The following is an 18,435-nucleotide window of genomic DNA, read 5'->3' as shown; positions in this document are numbered from 1 at the left end:
TCTCAACACTTGAGTACATCTTTTTAATATTCTGTCTGATGAAAGAGAACGTACACACAAAATCCTTCTGCTGTGTTCCAAGTACAATGGTGGTTGTCTCCAGGAAAAGCACTGCTGCAATTGTTTGAATTTCAAGCTGAACTAGCCTCTTCGTCCATGGAACATCATTTTTACTTGAAAGAACAACTGAAAGACAAACTAAGATTATTTAGATTGGAGTATTTGGCAGACAGTTTCCCCAAAATGAACAAAGTGAGCCTGTCACTTCAAGGAAAACAACAGAAAGCATTTGCTGCCAATGACAAAATGCAGGCTTTCAAGCAAAAATTAGAATTTGGAACACTTGTATCTGCCACCATGAACTTGACATCTTCCCAATGCTTAAAGACTCCTCCAAAGAGAATGATAGTGATAGAATGAATGTGATTTTAAAAATATAATGAAATGTATCAACATTTGGAAGATCTGTATAACTCACAGGGATCTATATTTTCCTAGTGACCAATGCATGATGTTACAAAATCTATTCAATCTATTCAATGTGCAAGATTAACCAATGGATTTTAATGTAACAGAACAGGAATTGATTGATATGGTTTAAGATTCCACATTGCAACTAACCTTTAAGAAATTACCATGTGTCAAGCTCTGGTGTGGTATCAAAGAAAAATATCTACAATGATTTGAAAGCTAAAATACTCCTTCCTCCCTCCCCCAAGTGTTTGGAGGCCAGATTTTCTTCATATACTTCAACCAAAACACATACTGAAACTGATTGATGCATCTGAGAGAACAAGATGAGTCACCAGCAGCTTTACTGGAGTCATCCGAGAAAATTTGTCCGGGGTTCTCATTCTTGCCGCATCTACTTAAATTGGCATGGTCAGATTCAAAAATACAGCTTCAATATGTGCTGCCAGTGTTTCCATCAGTACACGAAGGATATAAACTTCATTAAGTTGGACTAAGTGAATATCCGTGAATGGGTCATTCAAAACATCTATTTTACCTCAGAAACGATGCTAGCTAGTTCTTTGTACATAAAATAAAACTTTTAAAACTTCAATAACAGTCCTGGCTGGTGTGGCTCAGTAGGTTGAACACAAGCCTGCAAACCAAAGGGTTACCAGTTCTACTCCCAGTCAGGGCACATGCCTGGGTTGTGGGTCAGGTCCCCAGTAAGAGGTGCATGAGAGGCAACCACACATTGATGTTTCTCTCCCTCTCCTCCCTCCCTCCCCCTTTCGCTAAAAATTAATAAAATATTTTTTAAAAAACCTTCAACAACAACAAAACTGATTGAATGCAAAAGTAGAAATGAGAATCCACATGTTTTCTATTAAGCTGGATAGTAAAGAAATTTTCAAAACTGCAAAACATGCCAGTCTTATCATTAATTTTTATTTTGGAAAATAAAATTTTTCTCACCAAAATGTGTTATTTTAACATATAATGGTTTATGGTCATTTTTAAGTGGATTAATAAATATTCTTTTAATTTCTCAGGGCTTTTTTTGTTTTGTTTTGTTTTTTAAAGAGAGACATCAATTTGTTATTCCACTTATTCATTCATGCATTCATTGGTTGATTCCTAAATGTGCCTTGATCCAGGACTGAACCTGTAACCCTAGCATATCAGGACAATGCTGTAACCAATTAAACTACCAGGCCAGGGCTAATTTCTCAGTTTAAAATTTTAATACAGCAATTATCAATAGGTATAACCCATATAAACAAAAGCTCTGTGAGGCCCTCGGTAATTTTTAAGAGTGTAAAGGAATCCTGAGACCAGAAAATTTGAGAAGTCCTGATTTATAAACTCCAATCCCTTCATTCTGGGGTCATGCTAACCATCTTCATGAACAAACAACTTGGAATAGTTTCTCCTAATTTGTAATATCTCTAGAGAAGAGGAAACATTATGACTCACATATACTCACCATGTTTTGGAGCTACAGAGATGGAATCCCATCAGTTCCCAAAAGGTACTAGGAAAAGTTCCCTAGCAGAAAATGCCCCCTACCCTTTCTTTCTCTCTTCCCCCCAAAAGTAATGGTTCAAATAAGTCAGTGAAACCCAACATCTTACTCCATTGGTGCCACCACCTCTTCCCATCAGCACATCCTACCCTTGATTTTTCATTCTGAGGCTGGTTGAGGCAGTGCTACAGGAAGGGAACAGGAAGGGGCAGATAGGGTCAGATGTGTTTCTGAAATGCCAGCACATTCAATTTGTCGGGTATTTTGCGTGCATTTCCTCTTGAGTTCACAGGCTCCTAACTCAGCAGAATTAAAATGGAATGAAGTAATTAGAGCAGCAGGCTGTGAGGATGTTCTGGGTCTGGCATACACAGAAAATGTGGAGCAGGAAGAAAAGGAGAAAAGAGAGCCTTAAAGCAAAGGGCTAGGCAAGAGACCCCATCCCAAGGACCAGCTCCTTGGGAAAGCCCCCTAATCTCCCCAATCCCTGGGTCAGGAGCTCTCTCCTCAATTTTGCTTTCTAAGAATCTCTTCCTGGCTTGGCTCCTCATAATCAGCCCTCTTTTCAGACACTCCTACCAGATGTACCTTACCTCTACTCATACTAAGCCCATCATTGTCCCTTTATAACAATATTCTTTGTGGCTTTGTACCTGTATTTATTACACTGTACTGAAATCATTGCTTATAGGTCTGGCTTTCCCATGAGACCAGTGGCTCCCTAGCTTCTGGATTTCAAGCATACGTTGCATCCTACTCACTAAGCAATCACCACCTCATAATAAGACTTTCTCCATTTGGTGTCCAGACTGTTTCTTAAATTAGTTTAAACCTGCAAACCCTAAGTTAAAATGAAGCATCCTTGTTATAGTGCTGTAGTCTGAGTTTAGGCGCTGACTAAGCAGTATGATTGCAGGGATTGCTATTGGTGGGTGGGTTATTTGTTGGGGGGGCGGCATGGAACCCCTGAATGCCTGGCTAATTTTGATAAAAGCTGGTGACCATGTTCCATTACCCCGATAAATGTGAAGGCCAGAGGCATCCTGTTCCTATTTCACCAGCTTTTCCCATTATACTTGCTGGGTCTCTCTGTGGAATTGCTTACCTTCCCCTAACCAAATGAGTTAAACTCAGACCTCCTGGGCCTATGGGCTCCCAGAACATCAGCCATCCCTTCTATGTTATCAGGAGGAGGAGCCACTCCCCAGAGAGGAAATTTCCCCCATATCTGAGTCTAGGGACAGGGGATGGGAAGTGGCATAAGAGCCTGTTTCTGTCTCAGCTGTCTCTGGTAAATCCATGTTTCTTGCATAGGTTGACTCCTTTGGGTGAAAAGGCCTTTACTTAGTCCCACATTGAAATGAGATAATTAACCTTCCAGTAAATTTTCCTCACACACATAATTTTTGACATATGACAAAAGATTGCTGTTTTTTTTTTCATTTTGCCAAGTAAACTGAAAAGAAAACAGAACAAAAAAAATTCATCTACTATCATCTTTTCCAAGTATGGACATACAAATATAACCTCACATTAAAGAAGAGAGGTTTTAATATTAACTATATTTAGCTTTATTTAAAGACTCACTACATTGTCCTTGTTTTTTCATCATGGCAGCAAAATGGACCAGTGAATATTCTAGTATAGAGTTTGGGAAAAACTAAACCAGACTGTGAGCTCCTCTGAGTAAGGAATGGTTTTTATTCATTTGTGTTTTCCCAGGGCCTCAGAGCCTGGTTTATGATCACATATTTGTGGAAGAAAAGAGAAGACAAGAGTGGAGGAAGGAAAGAATTCCCCAGTTGAGGACCATGGTAGGGCATAGATGTGAAGCCCTATTGTAAATGGGACTCTGGAACAAATAAATATTCTTTGTCTCCATGCTACTCTATTCTGTGACCTTATAAAGCAAAGAGCTGATTATCCTACTCCCTTGTTTCATAGCCTTCAGTAGTTCCCCACAGCCTGTGTAATAAAGTCCAACCTCCTTAGCAGAGTATACTAGTTCATCCACAATTGGTCTCTAATTACCCTCTCTAGTCCTCTTTTCAGACACTCTCACAGAATGTCCCTAACCTCTACTCATACTAAACTCATCATCCTTTCTGCTCATCATGCTTATTTGTGCCTTTGTAATTCCTGTTCCCTCTGCCTGGCATCTGCCTTTGCCCTCCTTCCAGATTGACCAACTCCCAACTATCCTTTAAGCAGATCCAGCTTGTGTGTCTCTTTCCCTCCCTCTTTCATGTTAGCTGTTTGCTCCTCTGGGATCACATTACCTACGTAGTAGCAATCACCAACCTGGATTGTAATTATTTCTACACCTACCATTGTGCCTCTTGTGGGACAGGGACCATGACTTTTTCCATTCTCACATCTCCAGTGTTTGACACTGTTTGTGAACAAATGAATGAATGTAAAAAAAAAAAAAAAGCTAAAAAAACAGCTAACCCTCCCTTTCATGCTGGGCAGTCCAGAGTTAGAGGCAACTGTGAATAAAAGTAGTAAAGTCAGGCTTCTCTTCCCATAGGGTATGAAAAGCCATCAGAGACAATACCAATTCTTGAAATCCTTGACCAAAGCCTTAATGCATTCTTCATTACCTTTAGTGCCTGAGGCATTGCTGAAGCTGAGCAAGAAAAATTCAGGTATCATTTCCCCCACAAACTCACTTACACAAACCCACTGAAGTTACCACTGCCAACCATACCAAAAACGGCCTTGGTGCTCAGTAAAGGAAAAGAGAGTTTGGGCTGAGGGCTTCAAATTTAGATTTTGGTTGACACTGAAATTGTAGCTGAAGAGAGAGTAGAGTCTGGGTGTGTTGATCACTCCCACATACTCGCCAAATTCAAAATGTGGGAAAACATATTTCATCCATGAAACTATCCTTTCCTGTAGTCTTTCTCTGCTTGTTCCTAATTATTATTATAATTTTCAGGAGTCACCACCCCCCATCAATTCCACATTAACTTGTACTATGTCTTTTAGCCATGACACTTAAAAAGTGGGGACAGGATGTACCTCTTGACTTGTAGCTTTAATATAGTTAGGACAGAGCTAATATAGTTAGGAAGAGCTAAGACTCCTCTGACCAAGCCTCTACTGTCTCTGACAGATTAGGTGATTTGAGCAGTCCCTAGATTCTGGGAAACCATGAGTACCTACACCTGTCTACTGCCAGGCACACTTTCAGGAGCACAGAATTTTAACCTCCCCTGGAATCCTACAGCAATCTGGAGATAACAGGGTAGCCAGCTTACCATCACCCCAGGGCAGAGGGGAGTTGGAAAGACCAAGTAGGAGAGGGAGAACAAAGACATTCAGAGAGGAAAATAATCAAAGGGAGTGGGAATGGGCCAGAAACTAATATTACAAGAAAAGAGGAGAAAGAGTGTAGAGTTAAATGATCACATAGGTGAAAACAATGAAGAGGGAACCGGCTGCAGAAGGAGCCAATCCCATCAAAAGGTACATTAATTTCCTCATGAGTAGGTGTTACAGGGTGCAGCCAAGAGGGGGGACTCCAAATAGGCATTTGAAATGGGGTCCAGAACTTAAGGTGTCCAGGAGATTTTAAGATGTCTTCACCCCTACCCCCCAGGTGTGGGCTGGGAGAAGGGACACATGGAGCAGGGCCTTTGAGAGCTGTTTCACATAGCAACAGCCTTGTAGCTAACCTCTGGTGTGGTCATTTAACATATCTATAGCCTTTGGCTGGTCGCTTAGATATGTTAAATAGCTGTGGCTATTATATATATATATATATACATATATATATATATATATGTGGCTATGTATATATATATATATGTAAAGCTCATCAATCATTGTCAGGCAGAAATGATTAAACAATAGATAACATTTAAAGAACTTCTGAGAGCTTATTTTGAGTCAGGGTCAGATAGTTAAAGGGCCACAAAACTTTGGGGAACAAACTCACTTCCTGCTTTGAACCTTGTCATTTAAATTGAGAATGTTACCAAAGTAGGTTTCATAGGATTTTATGCATTCTTTCTTAGGCTTGATAGCCCTAGGGAAACCGCCCTTTCCAGTACAGGGCCGCACCCACCTCCAGCATTGTTTCAGGCTTAAAGCATTGTTTCAGGCTTAAGTCAGACAGGAGAAGTAAGGCAGCCAAGAGATTAGGAGGCTTCTTGCAGACAGAATGAAAACCCAGGCTATGTCAAAGCCAAGGGGTGAGGGTCCATCACCCCCTTTCTCTATAGCTCCCCAAGTCCTTCCCTGAGGGCCCCTTCATGACCATGCCTGACTTAGGTCATCCCTCTTTTGAGGAATCTTACCCGTCATTGGCTAACCAGTCATCCACCCAGGGCCAAGCAGGGTGAAGAGACAGGGAGAAGAGGTGGTAAGCCTACAAGGAAGATAAGCTTTGTCTCCTAAGTGTCTTACGGTCCCAAGGTCCTTTACTCAGCCTTAGCCACAGGGGATTACAGCTTCTGAAACCAGGCAGGGTGGTTCTCAACAATGGACAAAGCTTCCAGTAAAATTTCTCTTTCCATCCCAGGCTCTCAATCTTGTCTATTAGAGGCAGGATTTCAGGCTCTGAAGACCTTTCATCAACAGGGTTTTCCACAGGGGCAAAACCACTGCACCAGTACTTTCCAAAGGGGGCTGCAGATCTTGGTTAACCTATCAAGCTGTGATATTTGCCCACTTCTCCTAGCTGTTACTGAATAGTTCCCTTTGGCTGGATGCAGAAGAGATTTAAGCAAAGAATCTGGATAAGGATGCCTAGTCTCTGGCGCACTCTGCCTGTATCCCGTTGCAGGGAATAAGTCTTCGCAGAGAACTTCTCATTAATTTCAGCATAGGGGTTGTTTTCCTATGCTAGGTCCCTGAGCCAGCCTCTCTCTCTCCCCTTCAGGTAGCCATTCACTGAACTTCCTGTCTCCTCTGCACTCTGGGCTGGCTTCTTCTAAGGGAAGGTGTGAAGGCAGGATTGCTCCAAATATTCTCTACTCTGCTAGGCTTCTCAATGGCTTGGTGAAGGTGTTGCCAGCTCCTCCACATCTAGATCTCCCAACCAATTTATCCCTAGAGTCATCTTAGTAGAAATCCCAGCATTTCATAACCTTCCCTTTTTACAAATTCTTACTTGATATCCCTTCAATTTTATAGTTAAACCCAGTGGCTATAGTGAAATAGCTCATAAAAAAAATCCTCCAGTGACTAGATGACTAGTCCCCAACTTACAGCCATCTTTTCTCATAACCAAAATATCCTAGAGCCTTTGAATTTCCAGTACAGGCCCCACTGGAACCTCTATGATCTCCACCATTTATCTCTAGAAAAGTATTGAATACAGCAAGAGGCTAAGGGCACGCTGACATCTGCTTGTCAGCAGGCCAGAAATGATGACTTCAATTTCCTTCGTTTCATTTATTCCCAGGCTGCTCCCTCCCCACCTTCATAAGGAAGTGCTTATTTCAAAAAGTCAAAGTAAAAATGCTGTTCTCCAGTATTCATTGAGTGTATGCTTCCTCCTTGTCACAGATACCCTTATGCCCTCTCCTCCACCTCTTCTCCCTCAATCCTTCCAGAGGGAATTCAGGGTCATTAACTTTCCTCAAAGTCCTACACTATTCCTAGAACCTTCTGAAATTGTTATTAGCTCATTTGGTGATCACAGTGCTAAATACATAATTTATGATACGCTTTGTATTTGTTGATTTCCTCATGTCAATGTCCCAGGCTATATATCTACCAGAGATAACTCTACAAAAACCTGCTGTTTTAGAGAGAACTGAAAAATTTCAAGGGGAGTCCCTGGCCAGTGTGGCTCAGTTGGTTGGAGCATTGTCCTGTAACCAAAAGGTTGCGTATTCAATAGCCAATCCAGGTATATATGATCCTGGTCAGGGCACATACTGGAGGCAACCAATTGATGTGCCTCTCCCTTCTTCTCTCTCTAAAAGTAATGAAATAATGTCAGATTTTTTAAAAAAATAACCCAAGGAGATTCATGGGCCATAATCTCCTTGGGTTTAATTTCCTCATTGGCAAGATAGGCTGACCCCAAATACCAAGGCACTGGTCCTGCAGACTAGGTCTAGATTAGGAGCCAAGAATTCTTTAGGGACAGCCCTTCTGTAGGCACCTGCATGGTTATTCCTCTTGCCCGCATGCTTTGAAATCATTAGGAAGTAAATATATAGGTACAAAATAGAGCATGTAGGGTAAAGCATGGGCTTTGGAGTAGAAACTTGAATTTAAATTCTGCCCTGACACTTACTATGTACATGAACTTGGTTAAGTTACTTAACTTCTCTATGCCTTAGTTGTAAAGTAATAGTACCTCCCTGGTTGGAAGGAACAAAAGAGAACACATATGTAAGGCATTTACATAATGCAGTGTCTGGTACATGAGAGTACTCAGTAAAGGTTAGAAATTAATATGATAATATATGAATAAACATCAATAAGTCAGATAAACTGTTCAAACCCATTATAAGCTCTTACATAAAGAAATATAGCCTTACTATTTTTTAAAGTATCACTTGTAGGAATTGTTTTCATGACTTGCTAGAAAGGAGTGATTTATAAGTACCATAGTGTTGGAATGCAAATAGATACTTCAAAGGGGTGAAAAGTGACTTGTTTTCTTTTTTTCTTAAACCTTTATAAAATTTTTTTATTGATTTGAGAGAGAGAGAGACAAAGGGAGGTGGAGAGAAAGAGAGAAATATCCATTTGTTGTTCCACCCATTTATGCATTCAGCGGTTGCTCCTTCTATGTGCTGTGACCATGGATCAAACCCACAATCTTGGCATATTGGGACAATACTCCAACCAAGTGAGCTAACTAGCCAGGGCTAACTTATTTTCTTGAGTGGAATAAACATTTCTTTTGGGTTCTTGTTTATTTATAAACTCAGCTATTTTGTAAGCAAATAGTACTAAGATGAACTCCAACCCTTATTTAGATGAACTAATCACAAAACTGTATTCCTGAGCCTTGAACAAATGAGGTTTTACTCTATGGAAAAGGAGCCACTGCTCAAATGAAATGCCCTAATTTCAAAAGCACAAAGAAAAATGTCTATCTTGAGGTTTTCCTTTTAAACATCTTTTTTAATAAGATTTTATTTATATACTTTTAGAATGAGGAGAAGGGAGAGACAGAGAGAGAAAGAGAAACATCAATGTGTGAGAGGTACACCAACTAGTCATCTCTCACACGCCCCCAGTTGGGGACCCGCCCTGCAACCCCAGCATGTGCACTGACTGGGAATCAAACCAGACACCCTTTGGTTTGAAGGCTGGCACTCAATCCACTGAGCCACACCAGCCAGGGCCCTTTTAAACATCTTTATTCTAATTTTGTAAAATATTGGATAAAGGCCAACCTACTGTACAAATACAGTTGATTTTCAATTATTCATGGGTATACTATCAAAGCCAGATCTCTAACCAACCTTGTGCTTGCTTCTTTCTGTTCTATCTGCTCTTTATCTTTAAAGCCCCCTGAACACATACACACACTCATATACATATAACATACCCTTTCACAGATATACACACTCATATATATTAACTCTATTTCACACATATACAGAGAGACACTCTCACACCTCACTTTGCCCAAAGCAAGCAGAGCCCAGAGCTGTCTATTCTGGTGGTTACAGAAAATGTTGGTCCCAACAGGAAAAGCATCTTAGTTTCTTTTCTGCCCCCATTGCAGGTCTCCCATTCCTGAATATCATGGGGGGTAGGGAGGGAAGGGGAAAAAGGGGGAAGGAAGGAAAGGAAATCGTGGTATGTGTCCCCCAGCCCTGCAGTGCAGGCTGTGAGAAACAGAAGGCTCCTGTTCCCTGTGTGCTGGCATCTCTCTTGCCATTTTACTGAAACTTTGGGGTGTTTTTCTCTCTGCAGCACCCACGCTCCCTCCCTTTCTGCCAAAGCTCCTTGTGACAGAATGAGAGGCTGGTGGGTTGGAGGGAGTGGAATGTAGCTAGGTAGTTTGAGGGTGGCGTTACAGCTCCCCCTCCAGGATCAGGGAGGGTGGGGGGAGATATAGCTACACACAAATTCTAGAAGCCCCCCCTAGTGTTGAACCTCATACATGCCCAGAGTATGTATACACACAGAGCTGTGCACTACCCTCACCCCTACAGGCACACACACACCACGACTGGAACTCAGCAGGCACTGCCATCCATTCAGGAACACTTGGACAGGAAATCTCATGTCACACTGGCATAGATCTGTTCAAACCAACACATGGCCCAGGTCCCTCTCCTTTGATCCTTCTCCTTTCTGATGGGCTAGAGAATGCTGCTGGGTGGTTGGTATACTTGTGGTATAAGAGAATGGCAAGTCTTAAGTGAATGACCTAGTCTGTTATCACCTGATACTTCAAACAGAGGGACCACCAGTGGCAGGGCCAGCAGACTACTCAACCCTCTCCTCAGTAGTCTCTATTCAGAGCACCCATGGGCTCTCTCCCAGGACTCCAGAGGCACACCCTGCAAAACACAGACCCAAGTTCTGGTTAAAGGGCAGAGAAAGTCTGGGCTACAGCCCAGGCTTAGCTGATATCCTAGGCTTCCCTGAGGGAGAGACCCTATACATTAAGGATGGAAAAAGGATCCAACGATCTCTCAAAACTTCAGAAGAAACAGCCAATGAAAGTCAATTTATCCATCTGAATACCAGGCTAAAATATAGAGGACCAAACATTGCTAGGCTAGATCCTGATTAGGAAAGTCAAAAGAGGTTCTTGATTACATGAGATGAGGCTCTATGAGCTCAGCTGCAGGAACCAGTCTAAGACGGATTCAATCCTTCTCCTTCCTAGCCACTACTGGGCAAATACACTGCCTTCCCACCTCCCTAATTCCTTCTCTTTTTTAGGCATCTACACTATTCCTTGAACTTTATGCACATTATTTTAAGTTAAATAACTCCACATGTGTTACTATAAAGTTGAGAAAACTTGAGGTTCAGGGATTTTATATGAGTTGATCAAAATAACATGGCTACCTGCCCTGGCTGGTGTGGCTCAGTGGATTGAGTGGTGGCCTGTGAACCAAATGGTCACTAGTCTGTTTCCCAGTCAGGGCACATGCCTGACTTGTGGGCCAGGTCTCCAGTGGACCACACATGAGAGCAACTGCACATTGATGTTTCTCTCCCTCTCTTTCTCCCCCTCTTCTTCTCTCTAAAAATAAATAAATATTTAAAGGGGAAAAAAAAAGAACATGGTTACCAAGTGAATAACCTAGTATTCACACCCTTGCCTAGGTGAGTCCAAAACCCTTGCCCCTTCCACTGTTTCTCAAGGGTACTCCACTGTGAACCCTCCCATCTGCTTCAGAGTAAATGTGAGACTGTGTCTGGTGGTGAAGGAGTTAGAAGAGGAGGAACCTTCCTGTTGATGTTCTCCCAGGGGATAAAAAAGTAGTGCAGCCTGAGTCTCCTAACATTCTGTTCAACCTCCAACCATTGCAGGTTGAGTGCGGCACCTTGGAGCAGAGCCCTGCCCTGAGCAGACAGTGACCAGTGGCATGGGGGGTTCGTGCACAGCTGTTTTGCCTTTAGTACCCCACACTTTCTTGGCCAGTGTGCTGCACGGCTGCAAAAAGCCAAGCCCTGCACATGCAGAGAATGTGTTGATTCAGAAACTGTTCAAAAATCAATCAACACATGGTAATGCAGGCTGTTTGTTCAGAGTATATACTGCCTAAGTTGTAATGTGCCAAACTCCCTCCTTCCCCTTCTCCTAACCCTTCCCCCTCCCAGGTCCTGTTACCCATGTCATTCTGGCAATGAGCTTTGCTCCCTTATTCCCTCAAGGGTGACTGTTTGCAAAGTTCAACTTGCTAACTGAGCAGTTTCCTCAGGTGTGTGTATGTTTTGCTCCTCCTAAATTCAAAAGTGGTGAATCCATTGGTTTCTCTGCTTTCTGGAACTCATCCTAGCAGGACAGGTTTTGGTTTCAATTTCAAATCTGCTTTCAGGAAGCAGATATCAGCAGCTACTCCCTGAGGCTAGAACTATGGGTAGGACTTTCTGGAGAATGACACAATTAAAGATTACAGTAGTCCCCTCTTATCCATGGGGGATATGTTCCAAGACCCCCAGTGGGTCCCTGAAACCCCAAATAGCGTTAAATATATAAAAAGTATATATGTTTTCTCCTATACATACATACCTATAATGAAGTTTAACTTATTAATTGGGCACAGTAAAAGATTAACAACAACAATAATAAAACAACAATTATAACATCATACTATGATGAAAGTTACGCGAATATGGTCTTCCTGATAACTGATCTGATAACCAAGATGGCTACTAAGTGGCTAAGGGGTTGGGTGGGGAGCCAATGAATATAGAACATGGATGTGCTAGACAAAGGGATAATTCATGTCCTGGGTGGGATGCAGCTGGACAGCGTGAGATTTCCTCAACCCCCTCAGAATGACACACAATTTAAAATTTATGAATTATTTATCTTTGGAACCACAGTTGACTGTGGGTAACTGAAACCGTGGAAAGCAAAACCATGGAAAGGTAGGACTACTGTATTCCTCCTGGAGGGACTCCCATCAAAAGTTTTTTTATCTTATCTCCTTCCAAATAGGGTTGCTCTTTCCTTCCATCCATACAGGCATAATTCATTCAAACACTCAGTCATTTAACAAGTATTTATTGGGCACATATAAGTCAGAAACTGTTCCAGGTGCACGTACATGGTGGTAACAAGACAGAAAAGCACCCTACTTTCATGAAGCTTGCATTCTAGTGGGGGAAGGCAGATAAGAAATGAGTAAGCAAACAATTAGTGCCAGAATGAATATCAAATAAGATGATATGATAGAGCAGCGATCAGCAAGCTATGGCCAATGGGGCAAATTTGCCTACTGCCAGTTATATAAATAAAATTTATAAAGTAAATAAAGAATGTTCAGCAGGGGGCTACTTTCTTTTTTCTCTTTTTACTTGCATTTTTAAATTAACTTTTTTAATAGGCAACATATTTGATGAGTCTAAATTAAAACAAAAAATAGAAAAGGACATGCAGAGAAGTCCCTTTCCCAGCTCTATTTCCCAGCTATCCAGATTCCCTCCCTATAAGCAATGCATGTTAATTTCTTATACAACCATCCAGAGAAATTCACTCACATAAAAAGCAGATACATGTGTATAGTCTATATTCCCGCCTCCCAGGAAGCCACTTTAAATTGGGAGATTCAGACTAAGATTCAAATGATATGAAAATGCCAGCCAGGCAAACACTCTGAGCAGCAGCTTCCAGACTGTGAGAACGAAGGCACTATAGCAAGATATGGCAGGTCCCAAGAAAGGAGGCTCATTTGCTTGGGGAACAAGGAGTCAGAGGACAGTGATTTGAGATAAATTGGAGAGAAATTAGGAAGCAGGAAGTCTCCTCTTAAAGGCTCTATAGTGCCCATATATCCCTGCACCTGAGTCTCCACGCCAGAGAGAAGAAGGTCATTCCTGATATCTAATTCCACTCTTCTTTACTATCCTCTTAAATCTTAAAGAGGGGCCACTCTGTCTTTTAATAATAGACTTCATCTATATATGCTGTATGTATTTGTATGAACATGGAGAAAGGTATGGAACAGGACAAGAGGATGAAAGGGGAAGTGTGTGTGTGGTAGCGGGGAGGATAACATGATTAGCATTTCTAGAAGCAGGTCCTGCAATAAGAATTTTCAGTCTATGCCCTGGCTGGAGTGGCTCAGTGGATTGAATGCTGGCCTGCGAACCAAAGGGTCACCAGTTCAATTTCCAGTCAAGGCACATACCTAGGTTGCAGGTCAGGTCCCCAGAGGGGGGCGCAAAAGAAGCAACCACATACTGATGTTTCTCCCTCCCCTTCCCTCTAAAATAAATAAATAAAATCTTAAAAAAAAAAAAAAGAATTCTCAGTCTACAAGCTTGGTAAAGGCTTTGTGAAGATAATAACTATCAACCTGAATGGATTAGATAGGTTCTTTCCTGGTAGCCAAGGCAGAGAGCAATAAGTAACTCTCCTTTTTTTTTTTTTTAGTTTATTTATTTATTTATAGAGAGGGGGAGGGAGAGAGTGAAACATTGATGTTAGAGAGAAACATCGATTGGTTGTCTTCCATGCGTTCCCCAATTGGGGAACCCAGACATGTGCTTTGAGGAAACAGCAACCTTTTTTTTTGTGAGATAATGCCTAACCAAGCCACACCAGCCAGGGTGCAATAACAAACTCTTCACCCAGGGCTTTGCTTAGTAAAATGTGAGGAAATCTCAATTTATACAATAGTTTTGTAGCCAAAAAATTTCAGTCTCAAGATATCCAGATCACCTACTATGTGTTCAGTATCTTGGGGAAGGCAAGTGTGAAGTAGACCACCCCAAAGGAGTTTTACTTCAGCTGGGGAGAGAGAAGTTGAGCCTGCAAAATAATGGTGGGTTTAGCTAGAGGATGAAAAGTAGTTTAGAGAGGTTAGGAACCAACCTGAGCAAGAGTGGTCAAAGGAGTTCCCGTGGGAAGGTAAATTGTGAGCAGAGTCTAGGAGGGATCTCAATAAAAGCAATATTTTGATTAAAAGGAGACAATGTGAATAAAGTGACAGCAATTGACATAGTAACCAATAATAGGCAGCAGCTGCTTCTTATTCTTTTTCTTATTATTGCTACTTACAGTTTACAAAACACTTTCTCCTAAATTACTCCATTTGGTATTTATAATAATAATTCTGTGATTGGGCAGGGAGGGTGTTACTGTTTCCATTTTACAGGTGAAGAAAAGGAAGCTCAGGATAATTAAATACATTGCTCTAGTCACAGAGCAGAAACTGAAACCCAGTTGCTTTGAATCCACACAGTGCAGGCTTCCCTCTCTGCAGGGAAAGCAGCAGGCAATTCAAGCAGGCAGAACAGCAGGAACCAGAGAAAGAAGCAGGGAGCCTTGGTAAACCCAATTACATGTCAGTTGCACCAGGAGTTCTCTCTCTCTCTCCACCTACACGCTCTGCTTTCTCCCCTAGAAAGGGCCCATATTCCCAGATCACAAGTCTTAAATTAGAAAAAGGAAAAACTTATTGGTGGACAACCTCAGCAGAGTAGGAAAACTGTGACTAAGAAAAACTCACCATTTCTACAATCTCATTAGCACTATAAACCTACACACACACACACACACACACAGAGCATCGGACCTACAGGCTGCCAGTGGTAAGTTACTGAACCTGAGGCCTGAAGTAAATTAGGCTGTGTCTCAGAAAAACAAGGTTATGTTACTCATATTAAGTATTTGGGTGGATTAAAATGCCATCTGTTTTTTCGAGTCCTTTCTTTTTTCCAGATAGTGCTGAGTGGCTGGTAGGGCTATCTTCCACACCCTCCCCTTAGATCCACCTGAGCACATTGACTCTGTCCTGTCACTTCCCAGAGGGGACTAACTGTCTATCAGAGCCCTGGGACAAGGGGCTTCAGTGATTGCCTTTAGAATGAGTCTGCCTTCTGGGGTTGCCCCTGGCAACCAAGCTGCTCCAGTGGTTGCATCTCTTAGATGAGACTTGGGAGCTGGAGGAGGTACAGGATGCAGTGAGCATGTCAGTCATTGTTCCTCTTTCTTCCTCCCAGCCCCAGACTCTACTCTCTTGATGGGTACCCATGCTTTCCCCTCACCTGTCTTCCCTAAGTCAACAGGATCAGCCTGAGATTCCCTGTGATAATTCTTCCTGACACAGGGAGAACCCTTCCGGTTTTCCCTGCACTAATGATCTGGGTACCAACACATCCTCAGCCAGTCCGCAGCACACCGTATGCCTTTTCACCCATTAAGTGTCAACATCCCTTTCTCCAGGAAGTCTACCCTGAATTGCCTCTGCTGTGCCCTAGGCAGGGATAGGTGTCCATGCCCATGAAGCCCTGAGCATCACTATATTATAGTGCATGGCACCCTGCATGTATTCATCTGTTTTTATGAACTCCTTGAGGTTGACTGTGCCTTACTCTAGCGCAGGATCTAGCACACAGGTGGCACAAAAATAAATGCTTGTTGAATGGGATAAGTGAATAAATGAGAACACAAGATGATGACAGGAGGAAATGAGGACTGGGGGTGGGAGGTCAATCTTCAAGCATTAGGTGGAAAAAATAGCACACAGAGAGCACAGAGGGGCTCCAGAATGATTCAGCTCCATCTAGAATGCAGGATGTGAGGAGTAGGAAAGGTAGGCTGGAGCCAGCCAGGACAATCTTGAAAGCTGAATTAATACTTTTGGAACAAGAACGTGACAAGCTCGAAGCAGCATTTTAGGAAGACTAATCTGGCCAGGTGTGCAGGACAGACTGTAGCAGAGAGCCTGCTGGCAGATAAACTAGTAGTCAGTTGGCTGTTTTGACAGTCCAGACTTGACATGTAAAGGGTCTAGACAAGAGCAGTGACAAGGGGAAATTTAAACAAGAAATAAAGCACCCAACTCTGTTGGATGGCTTCTTCATACAGCCTAGGAATGTCAGCCACTGTCTCACCCTGGTTAATTAGTATCTTCTTGTTGCCATCTGAGCTGACTGGCGACTGAGCATTTTTTTGCTCTCTGCACAAATCTTAGCTGCCATCCTAAATGCAGCTATTACTTCTAGTGGACTGAGTGGTAATGGGGTGGAGAGTAAGCCTAGAGGAGCATTTCCCAAACCAGTCTTCCTGGAACAGCGGTCTATAGCATGTTAGTAAGCATCCAGCAGAGAATGAGTTCTCTGCTCAGATAATTTTAGGAAACTTCAGATTCAACAAAGGACATAGCAATTTCTTTACTGCATTATCTCAAGGGTGCCATATACCCGCTAGTGTTTATCAATCTTATGTGGCAATGGAGACTTTTTCACACCACACCCATTCCAAACCCTTAAAGGAGAGCTCACAAAACAGCTGGAAGACTCTGGAAACAAATTTGTTTGCCTTGCCTCCTGCAGGATGCGTCTGGACTACATATGTAGATCACATTGCCTGCACTCCCACCACCTGTGCTTAGAGGAATAGCTTCCCACAGCCCTACCTCTGAAGCTGTATAGAAGCTGCTTACAAGCTCTTGCTTTGAAGCCAGTGTATCTGGATTCAAATCCTAGCTCTACCACTTAATAGCTTTCTAGCCTCTCTGTGCTTCAGTTTCCTTATCTACACAATGGGGAAAATATTAGAACCAACCTTGGTGGGGTTGTTTGGACAGTCATATTCATGAGATGAACAGTGGACAGCACTGAACACTGTGCTTGGTGCATAGTAATACCTCAATAACTGTGAGCTATTCTTTTTACATTATGCAGCCAAGTATTCTGTGATAGGAGTCCAAGCACTCCAACCAGATCTCTGGAACTGAGACAACCTGGTGAGACCTGGTATGAAAAAGTAAGGGTGTCAGATGCTGTCTGTACAGAATTAGGAATGGAACATGCTTATAAATTTGATGTTCCCACACATCCCCCTCTCTACCCAGGGGTAATAATTTGCAAGCACAGTTCACAGAACTAAGGAGAGCACTTTACTTACATTTACTGGTCTGTTATAAAAGATACTCTAAAAGATAAAAATGAATAGTCAGATGAAGAGGTATATAGGTTGAGGTCTGGAAGGGTCCTGAGCACAGGAGCCTCTGTCTCCATGGATTTGGAGTGCACCACCAACTTGGCACATGAATGCAGTCACCAAACTGGATGCTCTCTGAACTTTGTCATTTAGGGGCTTTTGTGCAGGTTTCATTACACAGGCAATCTCCAGCCCCTCTCCCCTCCTCAGAAGCTGGGGAGAGTAGGGCTGAAAGTTCTAGGCTTCCAATCTAGGCTTTCTGGTGACCAGCCCTCATCCTGAAGCTATCTAGGGTCCCATCAAGAGTTGTCTCATTAAAACAAAAGAGGCTTCTATCACTCTGGAAATTCCAAGGAATTTAGGAGCTCTGTTTGAGAAATAAAAGATGCTGCTAATACCCCTATCACTCAGGAACTTACAAGGGTTTGAGGAGCTCTTTGTGAGAAACTGGAGAAAATAATCAAATATGTGTTTCCTGTTACAACACAGGTACTGACTCAATGGGTGTTTACAGATTGTTACTGTATGAGTAAAAAGCCCATGTCACATCTGTGACTATAGAGGACACCATTTCACCACATCTTTTACAGGTCCTTCACCCCTCCTTGCCCTCACCACATGCATACATTTCCAGGTGCCTACCTTGAACCCAACAGCTTTTACACCTTCCAAGCTGAGGCCTTTGTCTTTATCAGACATAATGAAGGAATGGAGAAATAATTCCTTCCACCAATACATTTTACAAGGTGCTTATTACCTGATTTTGATAAGGGCCCTCTGAGGGAGGTATTATCATCCCCATATTACAGATGAAAAACTAAAGTTTAAAGAACTCAAGTAATAACTCAAGGTCACACCACTACCTGGGGTAGAATCAGGACCTGAACCCCAGCAC

The 18,435-nt window shown here is 42.3% G+C and overlaps 1 protein-coding gene across 1 annotated transcript; it reads left to right on the top strand.

The window, feature by feature from the left end:
- The first annotated feature begins 342 nt into the window (after positions 1-342).
- LOC118498028 (40S ribosomal protein S29-like) lies at positions 343-1,020 on the top strand. Its single transcript, XM_036014685.1, has one exon. It carries the CDS (start codon positions 798-800, stop codon positions 966-968), a length of 171 nt encoding a protein of 56 aa, XP_035870578.1. The 5' UTR covers positions 343-797; the 3' UTR covers positions 969-1,020.
- Positions 1,021-18,435: the final 17,415 nt, after the last annotated feature.

This window comes from Phyllostomus discolor, chromosome 13 (assembly GCF_004126475.2).
Source record: "Phyllostomus discolor isolate MPI-MPIP mPhyDis1 chromosome 13, mPhyDis1.pri.v3, whole genome shotgun sequence".
Lineage (NCBI taxonomy): Eukaryota > Metazoa > Chordata > Mammalia > Chiroptera > Phyllostomidae > Phyllostomus > Phyllostomus discolor.
The sequence above is the reverse complement of the archived record's forward strand: the minus strand, read 5'-3'. Positions and strand labels throughout refer to the sequence as shown.